The following is a 24,501-nucleotide window of genomic DNA, read 5'->3' on the forward strand; positions in this document are numbered from 1 at the left end:
AGGCACATGATGTGATCCTTGGGGCTGTGCTGTGCAGGACCTGGAGTTGGACTTCAGTGTTTGTTGTGGGTCTTTTCCAACTCAAGGTATATTCTGTGATTCTATGATGGGGAATTACTGCCTTTTTGGAGAAGTTTGTTTTTCACACCCCATGAAGATAACCTGGTTTTGCCACCTAGCTGGCTGCTCTGTGGCTTTTTGCTTCAGAGAAGTATTTGATGTGGTTTGAAAATACAGATGCAACTAGAGAGGCCAGCCTCTACAGAGCCAAGTGCTAACATATCCAGACATTTAGCTGTCAGTTTTTTCACATTATTATTATTATTATTATTGTTGTTGTTATTATTATCCAGTCAGTAAGGTACTTTGCACAGGGGTGTGAGAAGTCTGAGAGCTTCCTGGCTCACCCCGTGGTGGCAGGGCTGATGGTGGCTTTGATGCAGTTGTTTCTGTCTGAGGCTCTGGGAGGAGGGGCAGTTGAGGGTGGTCTCTATTCTGGGAAGTGCTCCCTGGTGAAAGGGCTGTTGCCCTTTCTGCTGGGCAGAGCACATGGAAGAGCTGTGAAACGTCAGTCAGACTTTATCTGTCTGACCTGCCCTCCCTTGAAGACCAAACAGAAAATGTCACGGAGTTCCCTTCTATCAATCCTGCAGGCGAGGGCTTATCTAAGCCACACGTGTCTGTGTGTCTTGAGCTGAGCAGCCAGGTTTCCATCAGTGGCTCTCCAAGCACTACACCTCCCTCCATCCCCTCGCTGTGTCTCCAGCCAGATTACAAAGCATGCAGAACCAAAAGGGGCACTCGCCTGAAGAAATAAATAAACTATTTCCAAACTACCTGACTTGTTAGCAGCAAGGCTTGCTCAGCTCTGCTCCCATGGACTGCCTTGTTTCATCTCCCAAATCCCAAGATGTGCACATTGAAAGGATCCCACATCCCTAGCTTGCTGCATGTGGAAATTATATTACCAGCAACTACACTCCTCAGCACAGAGCAATTAAAAGACCAGGTTAAATAACAACCAGCTTTTGTATCCAAGCCTGGAGCATATGCTGAATAAATTTGTGCTTGTGCTCTACATGGTTGGTCAGGAGCTGTGGCCCCTTCCTGCCCTTTGGCTGTGGCTGGGACCAGGGGACTGCAGCTCACCCTGTCCCAGGAGGAGACAGACACGAGCCCAAGTCACAACTTCACAGTCCTTTGTTATTCCACAAATAATCTCCCTGATACACAGGCATTTGACATTTGTTCGCAAATGTGCTTGAACTTGCATCCAAATATTTTATATGAACAAGTCCCTGCCTAATAAGAGAATTTAAAAATGGAAAAAGCATGAAATGAAAGATGTGGGAGCTTATCCCATGAGGAACTTCACTTAACAAAATAATTAAAAATCACAGCTACCTTTTATATTAATTTATTAGAAAAAAGATACAGTTTAATGTGCAAATATATACACCAAACATTACAATGAAACATGAGGAAGGTGAGCCCCTTCCCTCTAGCAATGACTTGTCCCTTCATAACAGAGATGACTGTTTAATGCTTCCCCACAGATTTACAAATACAAAAAAATGTATAATGCTTCATTTGCACAAGAAAAAGCTTATTTTTATTTGAAAACAAAAAATATCTGGCTTTGACATGGCAAACGTCTGCTATTTTGGTGGCTTTCATTTTTTTAAACCTGAGCAAGTTTTGCGGAACAGGGGGACAAAGGGAAGGCATTGCCCTGTACTTCGTTCTCATCACAGCATCTGATGGTCTTTGAATTACTAAACTTCTGAATCACTGCAAGTGAATGCAACTCCAAAATCTACATCTAGTTAGTGACAATGAAGAAAGCAGGTGCTACCACTGGCAAAGTGAGCTGGCTGAACACACCTTGCTCCAGTTCCATGGCTGCTGGCATTTCTCAGGTTAAGTGTTCATTTCTGCCAATAAGGAAATTAATGCTGCCTCCTGTCATAAAGGAATTAGAAGTATGAAATGTAGTTTAGTCCACAAAGCAAATCAGTTGTGGACCTGCTATGCCTTGGTCAAATGTGCAGTCATTGAAGGAGAGAGTAAGGCCATATTAAACACATCAGTGGGGGGAACCAGCTGATGGCCCCAACAATAACCACAGGACTCAAACCATTAAGCTTGATTGCTTTTGAAGTCATCCTGCCACCAAGCTTCATCCAGCAACTCCACAAGGTGATATTTCCAATTAAACTAGATCAGTTCTGCTTATTTAGTGCTCTCCCTATTTTTAATGAGAAGCCCCAGCAGTTCTGGAGAAGGCACTACAATACCTGGGCTGGGCAGTGCCAATTCCCTCAGCAGAGCTTGCTAAGGGACCACTGGCCACTCTGTGCTCATTTAGGTGCAGAGCATCTCTCTGCATCAGCTCTCACCACACTTTTGGAAAAAATACGTGCAAGTAACAGACCCATGGCAAAAAGAGGACACCATCAGGAGTGTGCCTGGCTGGCCCTAAAGCCAGTACTAACCAAGGACTCTGGCCTGGGCTATATTTTCAGACATGACACTATCAAAAGCTGACTCAGTTTTCAAGTTTTCTTTCCTTCTCGGCCAAGGGATAAGGATTTAAGAACAGACTTAACTAGAGAGTAACTCCTTTTTGCTCTGTAACACTCCTCCACTGCCAGCAGTTTGCTCTATGGGTACTGGCCCACAGGTGGCTGCTGCAGCTCCCCTCACACCCAAATCCTTAGTGGTGAAGTGGCCACAGCAGATTTGGCATTGCCAAACCCTCCCACCATCCTGCTCCTCTTTGCCCTCTTTGAAGTATTGTGGAATTTGACCAAAACAAAAAGACGAAAAAAAAGCTTTTGAGGACTGCTCTGCTTTTAAATTTTTTCCCCCAGTGTTTTTTAATTGCTCCTGTTTCATGTGTTATACCTGCCCAAGAATGTATCTCATGGGCCCTGGACCAGCTGGTAAAAAGGAGGTTACATGAAAAATCAGAATAAATAATCAAAATTAGCTGTAAGTTAAAAGTTAGAAACCAGTGAGCAGCATTTGATCAAGATAAGAGAGTTGTGAGGGCAAGCAGGGGACACGGGAAGTTGAAAGGGGCCACTCTCTAAGGACAGTCCCTGCCAAGCTATATGCTTATGTCCTTTTAGGGGAGTAGAAATCCAGATACAGCTCTTTCTTCTCTACACTTCTGAATGATCCGTTAGCCAGGTTTGTTGAAGTTTAAATATTTTTACAATAAACTAGAATAACAAGTGAGTCAGTTGTCTCCAATAACTTGGTGTTTTTCCACTTCAGAAGATTTTCTGACAGCATGAAAGGAAACACTCCAGTCAAACACGAGCTGATCTGTATGGGATTCTGATCCACATCAGAGGCTGCTCTGCCATCACTCCACTACCTGGGATCTACAGTAGCAGAACATAACTTCACTCACCCTTTGTGGAGGTTGTCTGCCTGTAATTTAAAATGCCTTTTAGCTGGTTTCAGTACATCAGCACATACCAAGAGCTTTCAGTGACACGAGTTATTTGCACACTTTGAAAGAAAGGCAATGGTCTCAGTACCCATGGCCCATCCCTGCTTCTCTGACAGCTCTGTGCAGGTGCACATCTCCCCTGCCTCTCCCCAAATCACAATATCACTCCCAGGGCATGGGTGCTCCCAGCTCTGCTAAGTCAGTCAGAGGACAAAACAGCTGGGTTTTAACAAACTGAATTTCACACCAGACAGACAAGATGTATGTGGAAAAGTTGGAATTATTTTCAGAATTTTTATCGACATAAACTTTCATTTGACAGCTTTGGTGAGGGGGGGAGGAGCAGGGCAGGGGGAACAGCAGGTCACCTACCTGCAGGACTAACCCTGGATTTCCAAGCAGCTCTAGTCCAGGACACTTCATGCCTGCAGGCCTGGGTGCCCAGTTTGCCCCAGTCAGTGAAGGCGCTGGTGAACCTTGTTCTTGCAGGGTAACCTAGTGAGATCCTGGTCACCACAGATCCCCAGGGGCTGGGCTAAAGAAGCAGTAAGACTTGCAAGCCCTTCAGCTCTCTTGAGGTAGGAGGAAAACTGTGTTTCTGTTAGCTCTGCTGCCTCTGCCACGGGATGTGCAACGGCCTCCCAGAGTGCCTAAATGATGGGAGCACACAGGGTGTAAGGAACAAGTTGAGTAGGAGCCTTGAAATGCCAGTGGTTTCTGCAGTGGCATTTCTATGACCTCTGTTTGGTAGATTAGAATTTTTAGGATGTCAGGTTACAGCAATGCAACGTGGTAACAACAGGCACATGAAGGAAGGCCAGCAAATTGGCACTGTCAGAGAAGAAATCTTTTATAAGGGTCATGTCTGTCTGTCCCAGTTGACAGGATCAGACCTCTTATGGCTACTGGGACTCATCTACAGGAGCAAAGCCTGTGAGACCAAATCCAGTGTGGGTCACTCAGCATCACTGCCCACTTCCATGAGTCAAGTGGCTGTGTGCCACTGTAAAATACAGACCATAGCCAAGCGTTTAAAGTTAAATATCTTATAAACTATACACACATGTCATCCTGAGATAGTGCCTGTAACAAGTCCCAAGGTAGATAAGCTTCCTGAGCCCAGAGGTCCTCATGCTGTGTGAGCACATTGTTGTCCTGTTTTGGCAGGCTCCCGGCCTCCCAGAGCATGCTGCACTTCCTAATGCTCTTTTTTATTTTGGGGTGGGTCTAGTGAAACAATCAGATTGACGACTGCTACCAGCATTCCAATGGCATTCCTTCTGCTGTTCAGATGAAAGCAGTCTTGATCCTCCGCCAGTTCTCTCAAGGCTTGCAGAAACAGGCTCACAGCTTCCCTTTCTATTTTTTGGCCAGCCAAGAGCTGTGTGGCTGCAGCCTCCTACTAGAAGAGCAGCTGTGCTGTGCTGAAGACACTTCCCAAGACAGGGGAGGGAACATCAGTAGGAATCAGACAGAAAGTGAGAGGTATGAGCCACAATGGAGGGAAGAAGCTGAGTACAGTGACCATCATCCAGAGGGTCAAAGACCATGCATTCCAGCCGCATGGGCACATAGTCCTCTTTTAAGTTCTGACAGCTTCAGCTCACAGCCAGACCTTTTAAACCCAGGGGAAAAATATTTTTTTAAATTCTCTTTGCTTAAGCACTATATATTCAAAAAGTTCTTATTATTGTTTCAGTATTTAGCCCTTAGTTGATTAGTCACCAAAACCTGTCAGATGCCTGTTGCCATAAAAGCACTCTGAGCACCTGCAGCATTTGTAGGAATATCAAAAAATAGCTTTAGCAACTAGGAATTATGCAACAGAAGGAGAAGGCAGGACAAACTAGATTAATACAACTTGTAGTGGATTTGTTAACGTTAAGTGTATGACTCGTTGCAGAATCATGCCAGAAAATGGTACCATGGAGCATACTGGTAAGGGCAGTAAAAGGCTAATGCATTACTTTAGTCATCAGTGAACCACTCACTCAACATACTTCTTCCAGCTGAAATCAAAGGTTTCCAGTATAAATGCATCTACAGACTGTAAGCATCTTACAACTCTGCCTTTGAGCTCTCCTGTGATAGCTGCTTCATTAACATTGTGGTTCCAGTGCAAAAAAAAACACCCCTCCAGATCCAAAATCTTTTTCCTTTATACTTTTGATTGTCGTTCATCTGTCCATTCCTGCTTAGTGTTCTGTAAAGCTTGAGTCTTCTGTTCATCTACCTGGACATAGTCCACTCTCTGTTCCTCAGACAGAAAAGGTTTCTATGGGACAGAGAGGAAAAAAAACCAATGTTTTAATTTTCAGGTTGAAAATGGATGCTAGTAATACTTAGCTTGATTTTCTCTTTTCCCTTTCCCCCGTTCCTTGATTGCTTCCCTTCACCTTGAAGCTCACAGTGACATCAGCTGACAAAAGCATTGCTTTACAGCCTGCTTTAGCTATAATTATCCATCTGCCACCCTGTCACTCAGCCCAGCACAGCAAGTGAGGGAAACATGCTGTACTGGCTATTTCCATGCAGATAATAATTCTCTCCTCATCTGACTGATGCTGCTGCAGGGATAACCTAACTGATTTTAGATACAGGGAGGGTTTAAATAAGAAAGCTTAAGAGTCTTGAGTCTTTTGCATCTGGGAGTATGGACCGATGGGGAAAATGATACACAGGACATAAAATGATCCAAACTGACAACAGTTCATTGCTTTGCAGTGGTACCTACCTACCACCTGGGCATGTTAGAAGTTCTTTGGAACAAGGAATGTATTTTCTCAGCATTGCAAAAGAAATTGAAACGGTTTTGGTGATGCAAGAAAAAGGATGCACATTTTGCCAGATTATAAGAGACGGTACAGTTTTACCCCGTTAATTTATCATGGGCTGCAAACTTGCTACTGCAGAGATTTTTGGGAAAACTAGCAGGAAAGGCTTTGTGGAAACTTGATGAAATGAAGGAGCATGCAGAGATCTTGCAAGCATCAACCTGCTGGCCCACAAGCCCTCACGGCTGCACTTGCCAGAGCAGTCTCATCCCCTGGGCTGAGCTCGTGTTAGCAGCATCCCTATAAGCCACACTAAGGACACCTTGCCAGCACCCTCACCATGCTTTTGTCATATTAATCTCGGGCCTGACACAAACACAGTCAGCTGGAAACACGACTGGCTTCATCATGGCACTCAGGGCACCTAGCAGAATGCAACCCTGAGTCTGGATTTCCTCCCAGCAGACAAAAAGGCAGGAGGCTGCGGGGTTTTTCAGATGACTCCTACCTTCTGCACAGGGGATGGGGAAGCAGAGTTAAAATCCAGTGCTAAATAATCAAGATTAGATTTCCTTGTCCATGGAAAAGCACCGCTGTAGGGAGAGGTGGCCTGTCTGTGTTCCTGTCAGGAAAGAAGAAAAACTTTTAATGCTCTAAAAACATGATTCCAGAAGGAAACAGGATCACAACTGGGAGCTGGGAGATTCGCCTGGCAGAATGTGAATGAGAACAGTCAGGGCCCACATAATTGTCTAAGCCCAGGGTGCATTTGGTTACTAACCACAGCATAACACTGATAATTGTGGGATAAAGAAATTGTGAGCACATTTTTCTTCTGATAATTCTGGCAAAAAAACCAAAACAGGCTGATTTACACTCAATTTTATCAAGAAGGACTTGTGTCCAGCTTCTCAATCCAAGCCCTCAGAATGCTCAGATTTGCAGGGGTGCCCACTTAAACACCATCATTCAATGAATTTGAAGAAATGGTGAAAATTCAGTTCAAATCTAGAAAATGAAAATTATTCTCATAAAAACACAAATAACCACAAACATATGTCAGGTTTTCCTAGACTACAAAAACCAAATAGGGAATGGTTACAACTGGAACTGCCCTCTTGAGCAGATTTCAGTCTGGTAGAGATGTGGGTTAAAATTTGAAACTATGGTTTATGGAGACTGGTCAGTTTTGCAATATATTTTTATAGCTATTGGTATTGGGCTTTGTCTATGAAGCAGATCTGTAGACATTGGCTCAGATGAATGGACTTGAGATCCATTTCCACCTAAAATTCAAAGTAAAACAAGATTCTGGTCTTTTGCAAGATATGGCTAAAGAGTAAATGAAAAAAAGGAAGCCACAAAGCCAGATGTTCTTCTTTCATGGGATGGGAAGTGGAGTTAGTGCCACCAGCCAAAGCAGAAGCAATGAGACTTTAATGGGAGTTCTGTTTCTGCACAATATTTGGTGTGTTTCTTTAGGAAGTGCACTAACGGCTTTCTGTTATTTCCTAGGAGATTTTGCAAGGCACACTTTTAAAAGGTGAAAAGATTTAATTTTCTTTTGTCTTAATGAGTTCTCATGTAAATATGGCTGATCCCTGTGATCTCTTGGAACTGTTCAGCAACATTCGTGGGCGAACAGCTGAGATCTGCAGAGCAGGAAAAGGGCTTCCCTTATCCCTCTGTAAATTGGTCCCAGTGTTTTTGGTCTAAAACCATTTCATCATTTGAAAAAAAAAAGAAACAAACCAGAAGGCAAAGGACAAACCTCCTCAACGTTTTTTTCTTAGAAAACAAACTTCTGCATTCTCCATCAATGTGACAGAGCAGAATAAAGCAAAGGATGGCTGTGTGAAAATGACATTACCATATGAATGTAACTTTCTTCCTCTTCTCCGGAAACTGAATTGGCAAATATTCTTGCTGAATTAATACTGTCTCTTTCTGGTGAGATAAAGCTCATTCGATTGCTACGAAGAAAAACACAGGAGAGGTTGAGGAAGCATCTTACAGATGCACTGAAATGAAGCCAAAGCCTGACACAGTCCATATGGTGAATAAACTCACACTAAGGCTGAGGCCTTTGTGGAGAGGATGTCCAAAGCCACTCATTAGTTCTAGAAATAGTGTGCTATATTGCTGACTGATTTTGTTGATTTTTTCCTCTGGGATTTATGAAAGTTTGCTATCTGGTACAACAGAAACCGTAAAACGTTGAAGCAATTCTCTACCAAGGGGGACAGAGCTATCATTCATTTGGGTAATAATGGGAGCAGTTACTTGGCTGTGCAGGTATCCACATTTTGGAGACTGATGTGAATTAATCAGCTGCTGAAGGTATATGCAAAGAACTCAGTCTGGCTTTGCACACAGTGTCAACACCTGCCACCTGTGCTGTGGAGATGGCTGTGACTCAGCTCTTGCACAAGGAAATCTCTCCCATGAACACAACTCTCAGAGGGGCATGGTGAATAAATTACCACAGGCAAGCACAATGGGCTTGGTTAATAGGAAATTAGATGGCCTCTCTGTGCATGAACAGCATAATTCCTTTTGCTGTATTAGTTTCGGGCATAACTTCTTTATTAGTGTAAAACATGCAAACTCACTCTAAGCTCATTATCCTTCAGGACTCTGCACTGTGTCAGCACTGATTAACCTCAGTGCTCTGGCAGGGGTGCTTGGGAGGCAGGGTATTGGCTTTCCCTAACAGGCAGCGCCAAGGGGCTTAACCAGCCTTGGACTGGATGTGAGAGAGGGCTCTGCAACTGAGAAACTGCTCATCTTGTGTCTCTTTTGCCCTTCACATGACAGCCTGAAATGGGCGAGTGGAAATGCCCTGTCTAGCACTCATGCCAGCAAACCCCCACATTTTCTAGAGTGCCCAGGGTGTGCAGAGGAGGTTGGTGGGAATTTCTGGCTTTTGCATGCACACTTCAGTACAGCTGCTTTTTTTTTTGTGTCAAGCCCTCCCCCCAGCCAGCAGGCTGAAATCCTCTCCTGCTCACAAGTTCCCTGAAGATTGGTCTTCTGCTGCCCTTGGAGCCCAACAGTATCATCTTTTCATACTACCTGGGCTTTGGGATCAAAAGCATTTGTTTTACCAACAACTAATTTCTAGTGACAAAAGGTCATCCTAAAAGTTCAAGTCTGGACTGCTGTGTGGCAGTGCAGAATTCTACACCCAGTCTACAATTCAGGGAGCTCTTTATCTGATCTGGTTCTACTTTGCTATATTAATTTCAAGGAGCAAAAATGGCTCTATCATAGTTTAGGCATGCCAAGCTTTTAGCCATCATAGCAGCCACACCAGAGTGCTGACCAGCTCCAGGTTAAAAGGAACCTTCAAATCATGACACTGAATTCTCTGGAGCTGCCCGTTGTGAAAGAGAGCTCTGCTTTTCAGAGACAGCAAAAGCCTGGGGGATGCTGAAGGGAACCTCGGGGAACTTCTGTTTGTGGACTTTGCCAGAAATCTTTCTTGTGGGATGGAATAAGTTATTTTTAACTCTATTCCATCCTGATGTTCAGAAGATTGGAATGGTAGGTTTCTTGTTGACTTACTAAGGCACAGTCCACATCCTGGTCACGGCAGCATGCTCCCGGATTGTGGAGAGGTTCCTCAAGTCCAGAGGAGGTGGTCGTGCTGTAAGAAAGAACAAAAGGAACTATGTTTTCAATGAAAAGTACTGACTGTTTAGAAAAATGCAGTTTTGTATTAACAGAAGGAAACTAACAGACTATTTCACAGAACATAACTGAGAAGGAAATCAGTAACAAACAACCTCTTCAGTCAGTGCTGGAAAGCAAAGTCCTCCAATCACCCTAAAATAACAGAATAAATATAGTGGGCATAAAGAGACCAAATGCCAAACAAGATACATACACATGCCCCAAATATGCTCTGTATATGCTGCCTTGGAGAGGCTGGTTCAGCCTACAAGTTATAACAGGTTTTGGATTGTGTTCTAAACAAAAAGGTCCTACAGATGGGGATCAGGACCATCCCTGTCACCACTTGATGTACATGTGCCCACCATTCTTAAGACCCTTTAAGAAAGTATATGAGTTTGCTTTTCCTCCTGGCAATGATCTAAATGTCTGTCCCCACTTTACAGTAGCGCTGCCTGAACCAATTTCCGAGTAACCCCGTGGCTCTGCAACCCTAAGAGCTTTATTGTAGGCTAGGTTTAGTCAATTTCTCCACTTGAAAGCTGAATTTTGTCCCCAGTATATTCTCTAGAAGTGCAACTGAGATTTTGGACATGCCATGAAAACCAGGAGTGGAAAATTACCATCAGCAAAAGCATCTGCAAAAAATTCCTAATTAAACTAAGCCAGCTGCGCCTACCCAAGAGAAGCTTAACCACAGCCAACACATCAAGTTTGAGTGCTTGAGTGTTTGGATGTCCCATTCCTGGCAGGTTGGAGAGCTAGTGAGACAGGAGTACATGTCCTTCAGAGTGGCAGGATTTAGTCTGCTGTCTCTCCCGGGCTAGGTCCCTTTGGCTGTGTGCAGTCACAGTGAAAGCCAGGCACTGTTCTTACACAGCCACCTGGGCTGGGACTGCAGAAGCAGCCGTGGAAGCTCTTCCTCACGCACAAACCACCCTGAAAACACATCCTAGGCTACAGTGCTGTAAGTCACCCGTGCAGCATTTCAACCCGTCCTCTAGAGGGAGAATTGCTTTAGGACATGCCAAGGACGCTATCAAAGGAGGTCACCCATGTCCCCACCATCAGGACCCCCAGGCTTTGCACTTTAGGTCAGGGCTTACACTTCCTCCGAGGCTTGAGGTCCCGGTTCACCGGAGGGGGCTCCACGTCGGAGGGAAGCTCAGGCAAGGGGCTGGTGAGTTTTTCAGTGCTGACGACGGGGAAGGTGAAGGTGGCGGAGCCGGGGCTCATGGGGATGTAGCCGTCGGGGGAGCAGTCGGGGGCGGGCGCGGAGGGCGAGGTGCTGGGGCGCATGGGCACGTAGCTGTCCTCAGCGCTGTCCGAGGCCGCCGAGCACAGCGGGGAGAAGCGGCACGGCTGCAGGGCACAGAAAAAGGGCTCCATTAATGCACAGCCAGCCCATGCACCTCCCAGCCGGGAGCTGCTGGGAGCTGGGAACACAGCTGAGCTGAGCCCAGGACTGCTCTGATGGGATAAGAGACAAACGCATGAGTTCTGATGAGCACTCCAGCTCTGGAGCAGTCCACGCTGAGCTTCACGAGTCACTGCTGGAAACTAGGACCAAACTGACTGGTGACTTTATTGGTTAAACCCTCCAACTTCAGCGAGGCTGCACTTGCCTCTCACAGCAGTAATTCTGACCTATAAAATGAGGGAGGATCCTGAATACAAAAAAAATTCTGAAAGGAGGACACCTAATGAACTAGACTTTGGCAAATGTGGAAGCTGAGAGAGCAGACACAGACCTACAACTCACTTCTGATCACCAAGAATTAGCATTAGAAAATCACTTCATTCAGGTTAGTGCTGGCTGAGTGGTGAGAGAGAGTGATTACAATTCTTGCAAGCTTTCAAAAAGGAGAAAAATATAAGTTGCCCACCACCAGCAAAGGATCTCCCACAAAAGACAAGATCCAGCCCCAGGCAGAAGACTGGCTATGTGATATGAGATGGTGTCTGTCACAGGCTGAGGCAGGAAGCTGTGGACTGATAGAGCCTTCAATCACAGGCACTGTGAGAGCAGACATTTTCCAATGTCCTAGAGAAGAGACATCCCTCAGGACCACAGAGCGATAGGCTTCTTTAGACCCCCTTTTCAAGGAATAAGCCATTTGCTCTGATGCTCTTGGTCAACAGTTTAATTCTTGAGGCTACTGGGAACCCTTGCCATAACAGACCCAACTTCATCTGCTTTAAAAACAGGGTGCTCAGTATTGAGGCCTTTCTCTCCCTCTTCTCTCAAAGGCTGACTGAAGCCATAAAGCAGTCAGCACTTATGTTGCCCAAAGCTAGGCACTTCTTCCATGTTTTAAATTCTTCTGCTGAAAAGAGGAGAGGAATGATTGAGTATCAGGATGTGAAATGATCCACTGGGAAGTTTGTACCAGTGGTTTAAATTTGTGCAAACAGAGTACTTACCAAATTCAAGCTAAGCCTCTTATCTCGACTTCTTAGGGAACTGCCTTCCATGTCTGCTGTGAGGAAAAAAAAAGTGATTAAAAATGGGATAAGGCAGTGCAACCTTACAGAGATAATTCTGGAGTAAAACATATGGCTCTAAAATAATTAGAGTTTTATAAAGATTCCATAACTAGTAAATGAGGAAATACAATGACACTTAAGACCAGATCCAACTCAGCAGCATTTCAAGAGTGATTACATCTATTTTAAGTATGAAACCAAGGAACCTGTTCACGTATAATCCAGCTGCAACTTATGCTTCCTGTAACACAAGCAGTTGGGGAAAAAGGCTGGTGTGGGAGCAAGCAAGAAAGAATTTAAATGCAGCTCCTGCTCTGGTTGTTCTCTGTTTTCCCATCTGTCAGACTGGGGAAATTATATGAAAAGGGGCTATTATAGATAATATTATTTCTTGGATATTTATTTAGGAGCCTTTTAAGGTGCCAGGGAAGCAATTGTTATTGTACAGAAAGTGGTGCGTGGTGGAACTTAACGGTAGGAGAAAATTTCTTTGCTTTGTCATCCAGAAGTGCTGATGGGGTGCAAGGGGCCCAAGGTGATGGGGAATGAACAGCCAGATCACGGAGACAATCACCAGTCTCCTTGTGCAGGTGGGCCTTTGTCTTGGTATAGGCCAATTTTATTTTCCAAGCAAAAGCCAAAAAACCCTAAAATCCAGTATTCAGCACACAGACGTTCAGCTGTGGGAGATGCTTACAACCACCACCCTTTTCTGAAAAGGGATTTTCTGTGCAGAAAATGGCTTTTCTGTGGGAATGGCTCAAATCCCTGCAACCATGTTAATCCACTCCCTGCTCTTCTGGTAGAGATGTCAGTACTGCAAATGGAGGCATTTTAGTGGTACCAGCCAAAAAGGCTAAACAAGAACAAAGCAATTCTGTTAGTGCAGATACATATTCAGATAAACAGTCACTGTCCTGGGACAGCTACATTTATTTATTTTGGCAAAAAGACATTGAGGCCCAAGGCTGAGGCAGGTACCAGGATACAGGTGCCTCACAGCTCATCTTCCTTTGCAGCACTTCCACTAGCTCATGCTGCTTTTGCCCTGGGCTAATTGCATCTGTGCACCTTTTGCAGGTTAGCAGGGCAAAAAATTAAGTTAATAACTTGAGTGCACTCACTGGGGAAGCTGGTGAGGAACTGCTGCTTTCTCCCTCTTTATTTTTCTGATCTTTCTTGTTAAACACATTTTAATTCAGAGTTTAACCCTTCAAATGGTTTCAGCTACACTTAGGGTAAGAAAAAGTGGCAGCACTTATTAATTCATTGCTGCCCCCATCAGGCAGAGACAACCCTGCAGCACATCATGACATTTGGCCATTTAATCCTCTTAGAGACGTTTTGGTGTAAATTGGGTTGGAGGATCATGAACCAGCTATGTTGGATCAGCACACATGCAGAAGCAAGAGCAGCATCTCTCAGGGAGCAACCAAATGTAGCTGATAATTAAGAATAACAATTCCACTGATGGGTGTTTCTCCAGAAACCTTCCAAGAATTGTCTGTACATTGAGAGACTGAGCAGAGATCTCCTTGCTTTATCTTCTGAGCTTTAAGAGCAAGATCTAACAGCCCAACACACTGTCTGATCATTCAAACTGTAGGACTCTAAAGGATGCTTGACCTTAACAACCTACACTTTTTTCCTCATCAAAAATGAAGGTTTTCACATCACTACAATATACTTGATGACTTCCAGCCAGGTATTCCAGCTGCCTCCCTCTGTTCTGTGGCTCCATGTAATAAAGTGTTCTCCTACTGCATATGCTGGTTTATGACACCATGATGTTCTGGGTTTTGATTGTTGTTCCTCTTTGTGATGATGGTGTTTCAGGAGCAAGTGGAACAGCCAGCTCAGCTCAGAGCAGAGTTTGCTTTGCAGCCTTGCCTTGCTCTGTAGCAGCAGGTTTTCAGACTGCCCTGACAGAAGTGCAAGGACAGAGTGGGATTTGTTCAAGGACACGCAGAGTCCCTGGTTCAGCCAGGATTACATCCCATCCCCAGTGTCTCCCTGACTTCCTGGTCTTTACTATAAGCTGTGAAAAGACACGCAGCTCTCATAGAACAGACTGGGTGTAGCAAAGCAGCACAACTCCAGAGGCATTTCCCACATCCAAGCCCACATTTTGACCTGTATTAACAGAGTTTGGCGTTGCCCAATTCAGTGGCTGACTTCTCATTTTGGTTTTTCTACTGCTTTCTCTTCTGAGGAGGAAGGGGGAAAATTAGCAAGGCATGAGGCACCCTGAAGGGACCAGAGCCAAACTGCTGCCCATCTGTACCCATACTGAGAGGCTTCTACACAGCAGGAGCAAACCTAAGGGACTGAATCGTGCTTGCTAATTCATTGGAAAGAGCACTTGGTGTTACATTGGGTGGGGTAAGAGTTCACAGAGGGGAGGACAGAGAGGCGCAACAAGAAGTCAAAACTGCTCTGTGCATGCAGGCAGCTCCATCACACTGGTGCTGCTTTGCTGGCTCTTGGAAATGCACTCACCTTTCCAGTTCCTCATGTTGTCCAAGCTGGACAAGGAGATCCTTCTGGGCACTAGAGCGACCTGAGCCCGGCAGATGCCAGCGTGCCCGTTCTGCAGGGCCCCCAGCTCCTCTCCCCTCCTGTCTGAGAAGTGCGTGGGCTTGGGCGGCCGCGGTGGCGGCGTGTTGGACAGCACGTCCAGCTGCGTCACCCCGAAGGGCAGTGCCTTCTGGCTCTTGTCAGCCTGAAACGTTGGGGTCAGCGGCGTCCCCAGCAGTGGGGAAGAGGAGGAGAAGTCACTGGATGGCCCACTAATGTCTGTGTTCCTGGACACCATGCTGGGATTCGCCACAGGCGCTCCAACCTGCTGCATGGCACCAGCGCTGGTTGGCTGTACAAGGTACAGGGAGGGCTGAGATTGCAAGGAGTCAACAAAAACATCGTCTGATGATGTTTGCTCCAGAGATCTGTCTGAATTTGACCAGCTGTCACACCTGCAAGGAGACAGAAGTCAGGACCTGAGCTTTCCTTTTCTCCTGGCTGTAAGAATACAGCAAACAAAACACCCAACCACACAGTTTGGGCCAATATCTGTCCCTTCCCTCTGAGCTGCACTGGAGGCTGGGGCACTTTGTGGAGCACCTTGGGCAACAGCAGGTGTCTGGGGAGAGGCTGTGTGTCAGATCCTCAGCCACCCACCTTGGAAGGGGACAGGACCAACATACGATGCTCAACCACTAATCTGTGCTATGAAAAGCACCTGTAAATTGGATTAGGCTGGTGGTCCCCCGTTGTGTTTGGGAGCCAGCCCTGAGTGGCAGGGCTCCCTGGGGCCATGTGCCCCAGTTTCATGCCTGGACAGACAGAGGGGGGCTCCAACCCGACACATGTGGCAGGGCCCAGACTCACCTGTTGTGGCTGAGCTTGCCCGACTCGCAGTTGGACAGGAAGAGGTAGTCAGGGAGGAAGACAGAGCCCGACTCGCTGGGGGTCTCCTCGGCGGCGGCGTCAGCAGCAGCGTGCTCGACTGAGAAGGAGGGGTCGGCGATGCGGGAGGCGTGGGTGGAGGCGGCCGGCGAGGGCTGTGGGGACGAGGTCGTGTGAGACAGGCTCTCCACAGAACCTGCAATGGACACGGATGGCCCGGCTGAGGGACGGCTCTGACTCACCTTGGCCCTCTGACTGTCCTGGCAGTCACCACCCTGCATTTGCACCTGGGATGTTTTATGCCAGAGCAGCAGAGAGTCAAGGCAAACCCTGGTTCTGGGTAGAAGGGAGCCTGATTTTGCTCCCCCTGCCCAGGCTGTCAAAGTCCTCCAGGCTGTAGGCAGTGCAGACCACTTACTCTGGGGTCTCTCTCTCCCTCCTGTGGCCAGCAATTAACAACAGACTCTGCTGAAGAAAAAACAGGCTGCTGTGCCTCAGCTCTATCAAGTATTTTTTTAGTATCTAATGCAAATATTTAATTATTCATTTCAAACACATAAATTAATGGTGACAAGGAAAGGGATTGGTTTATTGCCACTTTCTAGATCTCAGTAGACAAAGCTGAGCTTTCCAGCCCATGGAGTAGCCAGACAAGCTCTGAACTTGTCTGCAAGCTTTTTGTGCCTCTCTCAGCTGGCCACCAAACGCCAAGAGCAGTGCTGTGGCTATAACTGCCCATCTGGAGGCTTCTTGGCTCTGCTGAGAAAAGTGACAAAACTTTTCTGGAGGTCACAAGGTACAGGGAGCCTGAGTTCAGTGCCATCTTCTCTGAGCATAACACTCTAGTGTCCCCAGCACAGAGTGGGATGGCAGTGGGACAGGAGGGGGTCTGGGCTGCAGGCAGTGGGGCTGGCCCAGAGCTGGCTGCCAGCTCACACCACCAAGAACACCCTTCAGTGGCAGCCTGTGGCTGAGACACTCAGACCCATCTGGCCTGAGCACTGCCTGGCAGCAGAGAAGTCTGGTTCTGTTCCTCTCCCAGCCTCTGTCCCTGCAATGGCTGAGCCACACAGAGTCAAGCTAAACAAAGCTTTTGGGGCATTCCTACTCAAAAAATAAAGTGCAATCCAGACCTCCCACAAGGGGAAGCTGTGGAGTGGGAAGGGTGTCTTTACAGAACAGTTCCCCAAAAGGAGCTGCTCCTGGCAGCAAGCTCAAACAGTGGCACCAAGAGCACAAGTCCTCAGTTAGGGAATATGATTTTTCTAATGCAGTTTCAGGTTGCTGCATGGCAGTTCCTTTGCCAGAGCTGTGTGGGGATGGGGCAGTGCCCACTGGGTCCCCTGGCACCTGGAGGGCTTGACAGTGGATGCCCAGTGTCTGGCTCAGACACTGCCTGAGGCAAAGCTGCCAAACCCTTCTCCAAAATGAAAAACCCCACAGCAGAAACAAACACAAGAAAGCAGCATCTGCTGATAAAACCACTCTGAGAATTAACATGACTTCAACGTGCAGCAAGATGGCAGATTTCTCTAATGCTGATATCCAGAACTTGATGGAAATGCTGGAAACCAGCCCCTGACCAGCTGCATGTGTCCTGTGCCCCAGACCCTGCACTGTGTGATGAGGTCCTGAGATCCTCCAGCAGGTCCAATCTAGTCCCAACCTCAAGAGAGGCACAAGCCTTGGCACTGTACCGGGCTGCTGTAGTCACTTCTCAGCCTGGGAGGTGCTGGGTATACATGCAAGCAGACCAGGAGGGATGGAGAGGACTGCCAAGGCTTGAGTGGTTAGACAGCAACATGACTAAACACAAACTAAACCCTCTCAGGCACATGGTGCAATTCTTGGGGCCATCCTGTACAGGGCCAGGAGTTTGGCTTGGTGATCCTTGCAGGTCCCTTGTAACTGAGGATAGTCTACGACTCCAGTGATCCAGGATCCCACACCAGCCACAGCAGGCTTCACCCCTCATCTTTCTGATAGCAGAAGAAGAATACAACAGCTGATCTCCCCTCCCTGCACTATCCTACATCTCGTCCCTTTCAAGTTGGGAGGGAGCTGCCTCTTGCCTTCCCATCTACCACTATTGACTCCCTGCTGCTTCCTCCAGTTAGCTTCAGAGATCTGGGCAGTGGCAAGCCTCAGGTCAGCAAAGCATGTAAGAACATACTTTAATTCAAGTGTAAGCAAAGGATTTGCTTTAATTTTGAGCAGGTGCTCATAGCAGCAGGGTTTTATCAGTGATCATCTGGAAGGAATGGCTTTTACAGGGTTTCACATTTGCAAAGCAGAGCTGAGGGCTGCAGCCTTCCCATCTGAAAAATAACTTTTGTTCATCGTGCTGGCTCAGACAGTAAGTCTGCTTTTCAATCTAGGACTCAGAGCTGTCTTGCAAGCTGACAATGATCAAACATACACTGGGCTAACTCCCATGGGATCTCAGAAAAGCATGTTCACCATCTGACTACATTTAAAAAAACCTCAGCAAACCAACAACTAAAACTGCCACGACTCATAAGAAAGAAATTAATGACATTCTGAGTTATTAACACAGAGAACGAACAGGCCTGAACTCCATCTGGTACTCACAGGGTTTAGCCATGGATTATCCCATCAGGAAAGGCTGTGAGCTGCAGACCACATGGCAACGGCTGTGAGCAGGAGGGAGGGGTGGGGACAGCACAGACCTGCCCTTTCCTGACCTTCAGGGGCTCAGGGACCTGCAGGCAGCTCCTCACAGACTGTTCCTGTCCCTGCCAGCTCTGCTGGTAACCGAATCGTGTGCCTTAAAACTACCACGACAGCAGCTGGGCAGAATAAATTATGCATGGCTACTTTCAACAGTGAGAAGGCAGAGAATAGGTTTGGTGCCTGCCACCCCCTTTGCCAGAGAGACAGCAAGAGACTTCAGCTGCCAAAATAACTGCTTTGGTGGGTACTAACACCAAACATTTCTGCCCTGCAATTATGGAGAAGGTCACCACAGAGGCTGCACAGCATCTTCCACAGTGACCTCTCCCATCAGTGAAGGGCCATTGCTTGGAGAAACAGAAGGCTTTTCCCTTCTGCTACAGACCCCAGCCCCCTCCCCAATGGTGCAACAGCAGTGCAGGGACACGGTGGAACAGGGGTGTTCTTCTCACATCAACCACCCCCAAGGCTGCACTGACATACCAAGGAGGTAGAAATCATAACAGTAAGGCTTCCTAATGAAGCTGCTTGAACAACCTTCCCACTAATTTCTCCAATGAAAAGCTGGTACGCTGGATTGTGTCAATTAGTCACACTTCAGCTTGCACATGGGATAAACTGTGCCCCTGCTGTCCCACAGCCACATTTCATCCCCTCCCCTGCCCCAGACACTCGGGCCAAGCATCCTCCCAGTCCCCTGCACGGCCATGGATCCTGTGGGGCTGGGGAATGATGGCTCTATTGGGAGATTTCACCAAAGATGGAAGCAGGATTTTGCTGAGATAGGGTAGGAAAACCAGGAGCAAGGCCTCTTCCTCTCTCCTCCAGCTGACTCCCCAAAGGTGCCAGCTCCCCTGTCATTTCCAGCACAGCCAGCAGCACTTTCTGGTGGCAGCAGTGTGTGAGTGCTGCTGGCAAGTCCTTCCTGACAGCCACCCTCCCAGGTGCTTCCTGACATCTGCCTGGAGCTGCCATATCATCTCTGCCTCCCAGCTGTCCCCTCTCTTGTTGACTACAGAGCTGTGCTCACAGGAGCCATGGCTTTTGTAACTTCACTCTGCATCTGGCTGCCAACACCTCTGGAGCGGGGACCCTGGCTTTTTATCCTTTGTTGCTGGAAGGGACTAACTGGGAACAACAGGACAGCCCTTAAAGCTGAGTCACTGCATAAACCTGTGGCAATACTTTGGGCACTAAGAAGAGAAAGCAGCAGATTGTGTTTTGGTCTCATTCACAGCAAATTTTCAGCAATGCACAGATTAAGAGTGATATGACTCATAGCAGGGACTAGTATTTTATAAAGCAGTAACATTTAAGTTAAAATATCGTGGCATTTAATAGGGCTTTTCTTTTCTAATGTTAATTTTAAAGGGTAATTTGTTTAAACCTACAGGCTTTGGAGAATTTAGGAGATCCTGAAAAGCTGAAGCAATTAGCAACTGTTTGAAATGTGATGTGCAATTTTTGGAGCTGTGCAGATTTAAATCAGTGGATCTGGATGTGCTTGGCAGCCTGACCTGGATACACCCCAGACCTGAGCTCAATGGCAGGAGCTGCAGGATAAATAGAAGCTCTTAGGAGCTATTTGGCATTAGAGACACAGTAAGTGCATGTCTGGAGGCTTAGCTCACACCATCCTTGATGAGGGCTGCAAGTTCAAGTGCCAGACTTTGTACTGAATCAAGGCAAATGCTCAGCAGTGCTGAACTTCTTGGGGGGTAATATCTGCCTTGGAAAGCTGGAGTGTCAGCTTTCCCAACTGCTGCTGCAAGAGCTGTCATTTCTCATCCATCAGTGCCCATACTGGCAATCTTTGCTCAGAGAGAAACACCAATGTGTAATACTCTGAGTATTGTCCATGTGCAAGTCTTACAAGCAATAGTGCACTGCACCAGCAAAACAGAGAAGGCATTTCCCAGTGTACATGCATCTGTCCGGGACAGCCACTGTCTTAGCTCCTCTGCCACAGATCACATACCCATGAATATCCTCACAAAGTGCCCAAGACAAGGCTGCCTACACATTTGAGAGACAAAAAATTATTTTTCTCTTTTACATAGAAGGGTTTACCTTAATTTCAGAGTATCTGGTAAAACTCTATCGCAAATAAACCTGCACCAGAAATAACAACCCAAGAGCAACAACTCAGCATCAACAAAGGCAGAACAATAGGAAGGTGGTTACTGAATATCCCTAATTCCATCCAGTCTCCAAAGGGCAGTAGACTCCAATCCCTACCAGAGCTACTTTGAAATTTGTATTCATGGGCAGCTTGTACTGACACATAATCTGTCAGCAAGTTTTCATGGTGGTTTCTGAAGTGAATGGGAAAAGAACAGGCATCACGTTTGTAACAGGACCACTGCAGTGTTCTTGCCACTCCCATTTCCCTCAGAAGACACTACTCAAAAGGCAGCTAAGCAATACCAGGAACCATGATAAATCAAAATAAAACCTCTCCCATAGCCTTTTGTTTCTTATCAAGTTGCTTGGTAATGGTGTGGCCATGCAGCACTTGCAGACAGCAGCAGCACTCTGAATGCAGCAGCACGAAGACCAAGGAAGGATAAATTGCCTGGCCACACATGATACCCCCAAACACATTACTGCCTGGAGGCTCCTGTCCCTCCATGGCCCCTTCTACTCCTGCATTGCCTTTTATCACACTGAAGGCTTCGTTCTGACTCACTTCCTCTGCAACTCTCAAATTGCTGCTGTATCTGCCCCTTGGAATTGTCAAGGGAAAGACAGATTGCTGTTATCTGAGCCTGATTGTCTCATTTAAAAGGTAAGCTAATGATGGTACAGGTCCCCACTTTAATTACTACATCCATCTTGGAGTGGTTAATTCTTGGCAGCTTGTCAAGAAATTCACTCTGCTGAGTATATACAGGTGTAGGACCTGGCAAAAGAGCTGCCGTGATGCTTCACTGGCAGGACCATCTCTTAAGTCTATACACACACTTCTAACACTCCTATCCTCTGCCTTTTCTTTGTTTTCTCTTATTAGCAGACTAAGGCAGCTTAGTATTTCTGTCATTGATTTATGTACATGCACATACACTAAAGTCTGTGCACGTTCCACACCCAGCAAAGTCTGAGAAAATGAGAGTTTTGCAGGATGCTTTCCTGGAACAGGTGTCTTACATTAAGCCTAACTAAATACAGGACACATAATGAAATAAATGGCCCCAGAAGATAACAGTCAGCTTTTCACATAAAGAGCCCCTTTTCTTATTAAGGAAGAATTGCTTCATCAAAGTGAGACCAGCAGCCGGTGAGTATTTCCACCCAGCAGCAGAGCAGGGACAGAGAATCAGGTCAGGGTTTAGCAGCATCTCAGTCTGTATGGAGCTACAGTACTCTTCCACCTGCCCAGCCTGACAGCAAGGTCCATGCCTCCTGGGCATTCTCCCAGCCTCCAAGGTGAGCGTGATCTTACCTGTTCCATCTTCCAGGTGTCCAAAGTTACAGATCTGGCTGATGTTGCGCACCCAGATCTGCATCTCCTCCTCAGTCTTGGCTACCAGGTAGAAGGTGCGGTAGGTGGTCCTCACGATGAAGACAAAGTTGTTCTGGAATTCCTTCCTGATGAAGTTGGGCCCCGAGTGCTTGAGCACTTCGCACTCATTGAGGTCGATGGTGCGGATGGGCTTTCTGGAGTGGCTGTTCCTGTAGTACTCCAGCACGTCGGGGTTCCCGCTCATGCGGCCCCTGCGCAGCACGAACCAGCGCTTCCGCCAGGCCTGCAGGGGCACAAACAGCTTCAGTGCCAAACACCACTGCAGCAACCACCACACACAGCATCTGCAGGGCTTCAAAAGACCCCTCAGCTCATTGAACCCAGGCATCAACCCAGCGCTCCCAAGCCCATCACTAAACCATGTTCCTGAACACCACACCTGCATGCGTTTTCCAGAATTCCAGGGATGGTGACTCCACCAATTCCCTGGGCAGCCCGTTCCAATGCTTAACCAGCTTTTCTGTGGAGAAATTTTTCCTAATGTCCAAACTAAACCTCCCCTGAAACAACCTGAAGCTGTTTTGTCTTGTCCTGCTGCTCATTACCTGGGAGAAGAGCCTGACCCCCACCTGGCCACAACCTTCTTTCAGGTTATAGAGCAATAAGGTCCTCCCTCAGGCCTCTCTTCTCCAGGCTGAACAACCTGAGTTCCTTTAGCTGCATCTCATAGGACTTTTGCTCCATGCTTATTTTCTTTCAGGTTTTATAGCTGTTTTGATAAGCTGGCCAAATTGTGATTTTTATTTGATGCACTTGCTATCAGCTTGCATTGGAGATAGGAAGACAGGCAGAGGGTTGTCCCTGGGAGATCAAGATGAACATTGTCCCTTTCCCTCACCCTGCCAACATGATGCAATCAAGGTGATCCAGTACATCACTGCCTCATCCATAGAAGATAGAACACAATTTTTTTTGTAAAATGAAAATACCAAGAACTGCACATAGCTGGAAACAAGTGCCTTTTGCCCAGCAAAGCCCAGAGCTCCAGATACCCTGTGCAGCTCCCCTCCTATGGTTTTCAGTGCTATTACAAAGCTGTTTATGAGCTGCCAATTACTTCTGAAAGCTCAGAACAAACCCCTGAGTGAGCTGTAGTGCTAAAAACAGAAAACTTCAGCAGCTTACAAAAGGACAGTTATTTACACAGGCACTGTCAGGCTGAAGAAAACCTGGCAGGCACTGATGTTTTCTGACCCTTGTGACTGATTGTAAGGGTCCCATACAGGCTTAAATGAAGTCCTGCAACATCACTCTATTAAGCTACATGCCTGTTTCTAGGCAAAAAGTAATATACTTTCCCCTTTTTTTTCCCAGCAGCTGCTTTTGTTCATCAACAGTATAAGCACCTCTGTGTTGATTACAGCTGTCACCAACACCTACTCTGGGCCAGAAGAAATCAATCCTGATCTCTGTCCCACAGGGAAAAGCCAAAATAAGACATCAGGACATTCACCCTTGCCAAACTCCATAAAAACTGTTGGATATGTCATGCCCAAACCAGCCAGGCCAGGGAACAGCCACAGCTAAGGCTGCAGCTGCCTCAGCTCAGATGGAAACCTGGAAAAGGCGCAGGGGCTCATACGCTGCTCAGAGACCTCCAACAGCTGCACAGACACTGGCTGCTCCACCTGCCTTCACTGGAGTTAAAAGTTCACTGAAAGGAACTTCTGAACAACCACTACTACCAGAACCTCCCTACCTGAAACTTACCTGAGAACTCCTGGCAAAAGGACTTTGTCACAATGATGTGGTAGCTTGTGTTTGAGTTAAAAATCACACTCATTTTGCAAAAAGTGGATCTGTCAGTTTAAAGACAGGCGACCATTCAATTTTAAGACAAAATACCTGAGTTCAGGCTGCTTTCAGTAAGATGTAAGAGTCCTTACTGGCACAGTTTAAGATATTCTAGGCACTGCTGATGCTAGATGCTGCTGATGCTGAGTTCCCATAGGCATGGTGACAGTAAAAATGAGCAACAAAAGAATATTAACAATTGTTATGTCAGGAAAAAGCATTTCTTTTTGTACTTCAAATATTTTTTTGGGTTTTTGTGCAGTGCAGCCAGCTTTTCACAGGCTGTCAATATTCACTCAAAAATTTATCTAAGTAGTAAGTCTGTTCAGCCTGGCAGTACCTCAATCTCTTTTTCAAAGCAAATGATTCTTCAAATATAGAGAACAGAGAATAAAATATCATGGAAAAAGCTCTTTCAAGGCTTAGCAAGCCTGTGTATGGGAGGAGCATACAGACTGGGGCATCATATCAGGAAAAAACAGGAAGAAGAGATGAGGTGCAAAGTGTACTGCACAAAGAAAATTAAGTCTTGCCCCCACTGACCTATTAAAGTGTGAAAGTGATTTGTTCTCTGCTAGAAGTAGCTAGAGATAACAGGTAACTGACACATCTTAGACAAGCATAATTTTGTGGAAAACAGGGAAAAAGAGAAAAATGAAACAGAAAAAAGAAAAATGTTTAATGGA

General features: G+C 46.5%; 1 protein-coding gene across 3 annotated transcripts in view; it reads right to left on the reverse strand.

Annotated features, from left to right (window-relative positions):
* Positions 1-1,401: 1,401 nt before the first annotated feature.
* Positions 1,402-24,501, reverse strand: part of GAB3 (GRB2 associated binding protein 3) — a 65,454-nt gene continuing 42,354 nt past the window's right edge. The window contains exons 2-11 of one of the 3 annotated variants that reach the window (XR_009488253.1): positions 21,941-22,244; positions 15,787-16,000; positions 14,899-15,371; positions 12,337-12,392; positions 11,019-11,274; positions 9,805-9,886; positions 8,108-8,210; positions 6,746-6,859; positions 3,836-5,738; positions 1,402-3,441 (exon numbers count right to left, since the gene is read on the reverse strand). Coding sequence is in view for 2 of the 3 variants with exons in the window: in XM_059859148.1 (XP_059715131.1) it covers positions 5,622-5,738; positions 6,746-6,859; positions 8,108-8,210; positions 9,805-9,886; positions 11,019-11,274; positions 12,337-12,392; positions 14,899-15,371; positions 15,787-16,000; positions 21,941-22,244 (1,719 nt within the window). In the remaining variant the exon portion in view is untranslated. Of the gene's footprint in view, positions 5,739-6,745; positions 6,860-8,107; positions 8,211-9,804; positions 9,887-11,018; positions 11,275-12,336; positions 12,393-14,898; positions 15,372-15,786; positions 16,001-21,940; positions 22,245-24,501 lie in introns of all 3 variants that reach the window. The other 2 variants (XM_059859150.1, XM_059859148.1) reach the window with 2 other exon arrangements.

The sequence above is a fragment of the Haemorhous mexicanus genome, chromosome 14, assembly GCF_027477595.1.
Source record: "Haemorhous mexicanus isolate bHaeMex1 chromosome 14, bHaeMex1.pri, whole genome shotgun sequence".
In the NCBI taxonomy this organism is placed as follows: Eukaryota; Metazoa; Chordata; class Aves; order Passeriformes; family Fringillidae; genus Haemorhous; species Haemorhous mexicanus.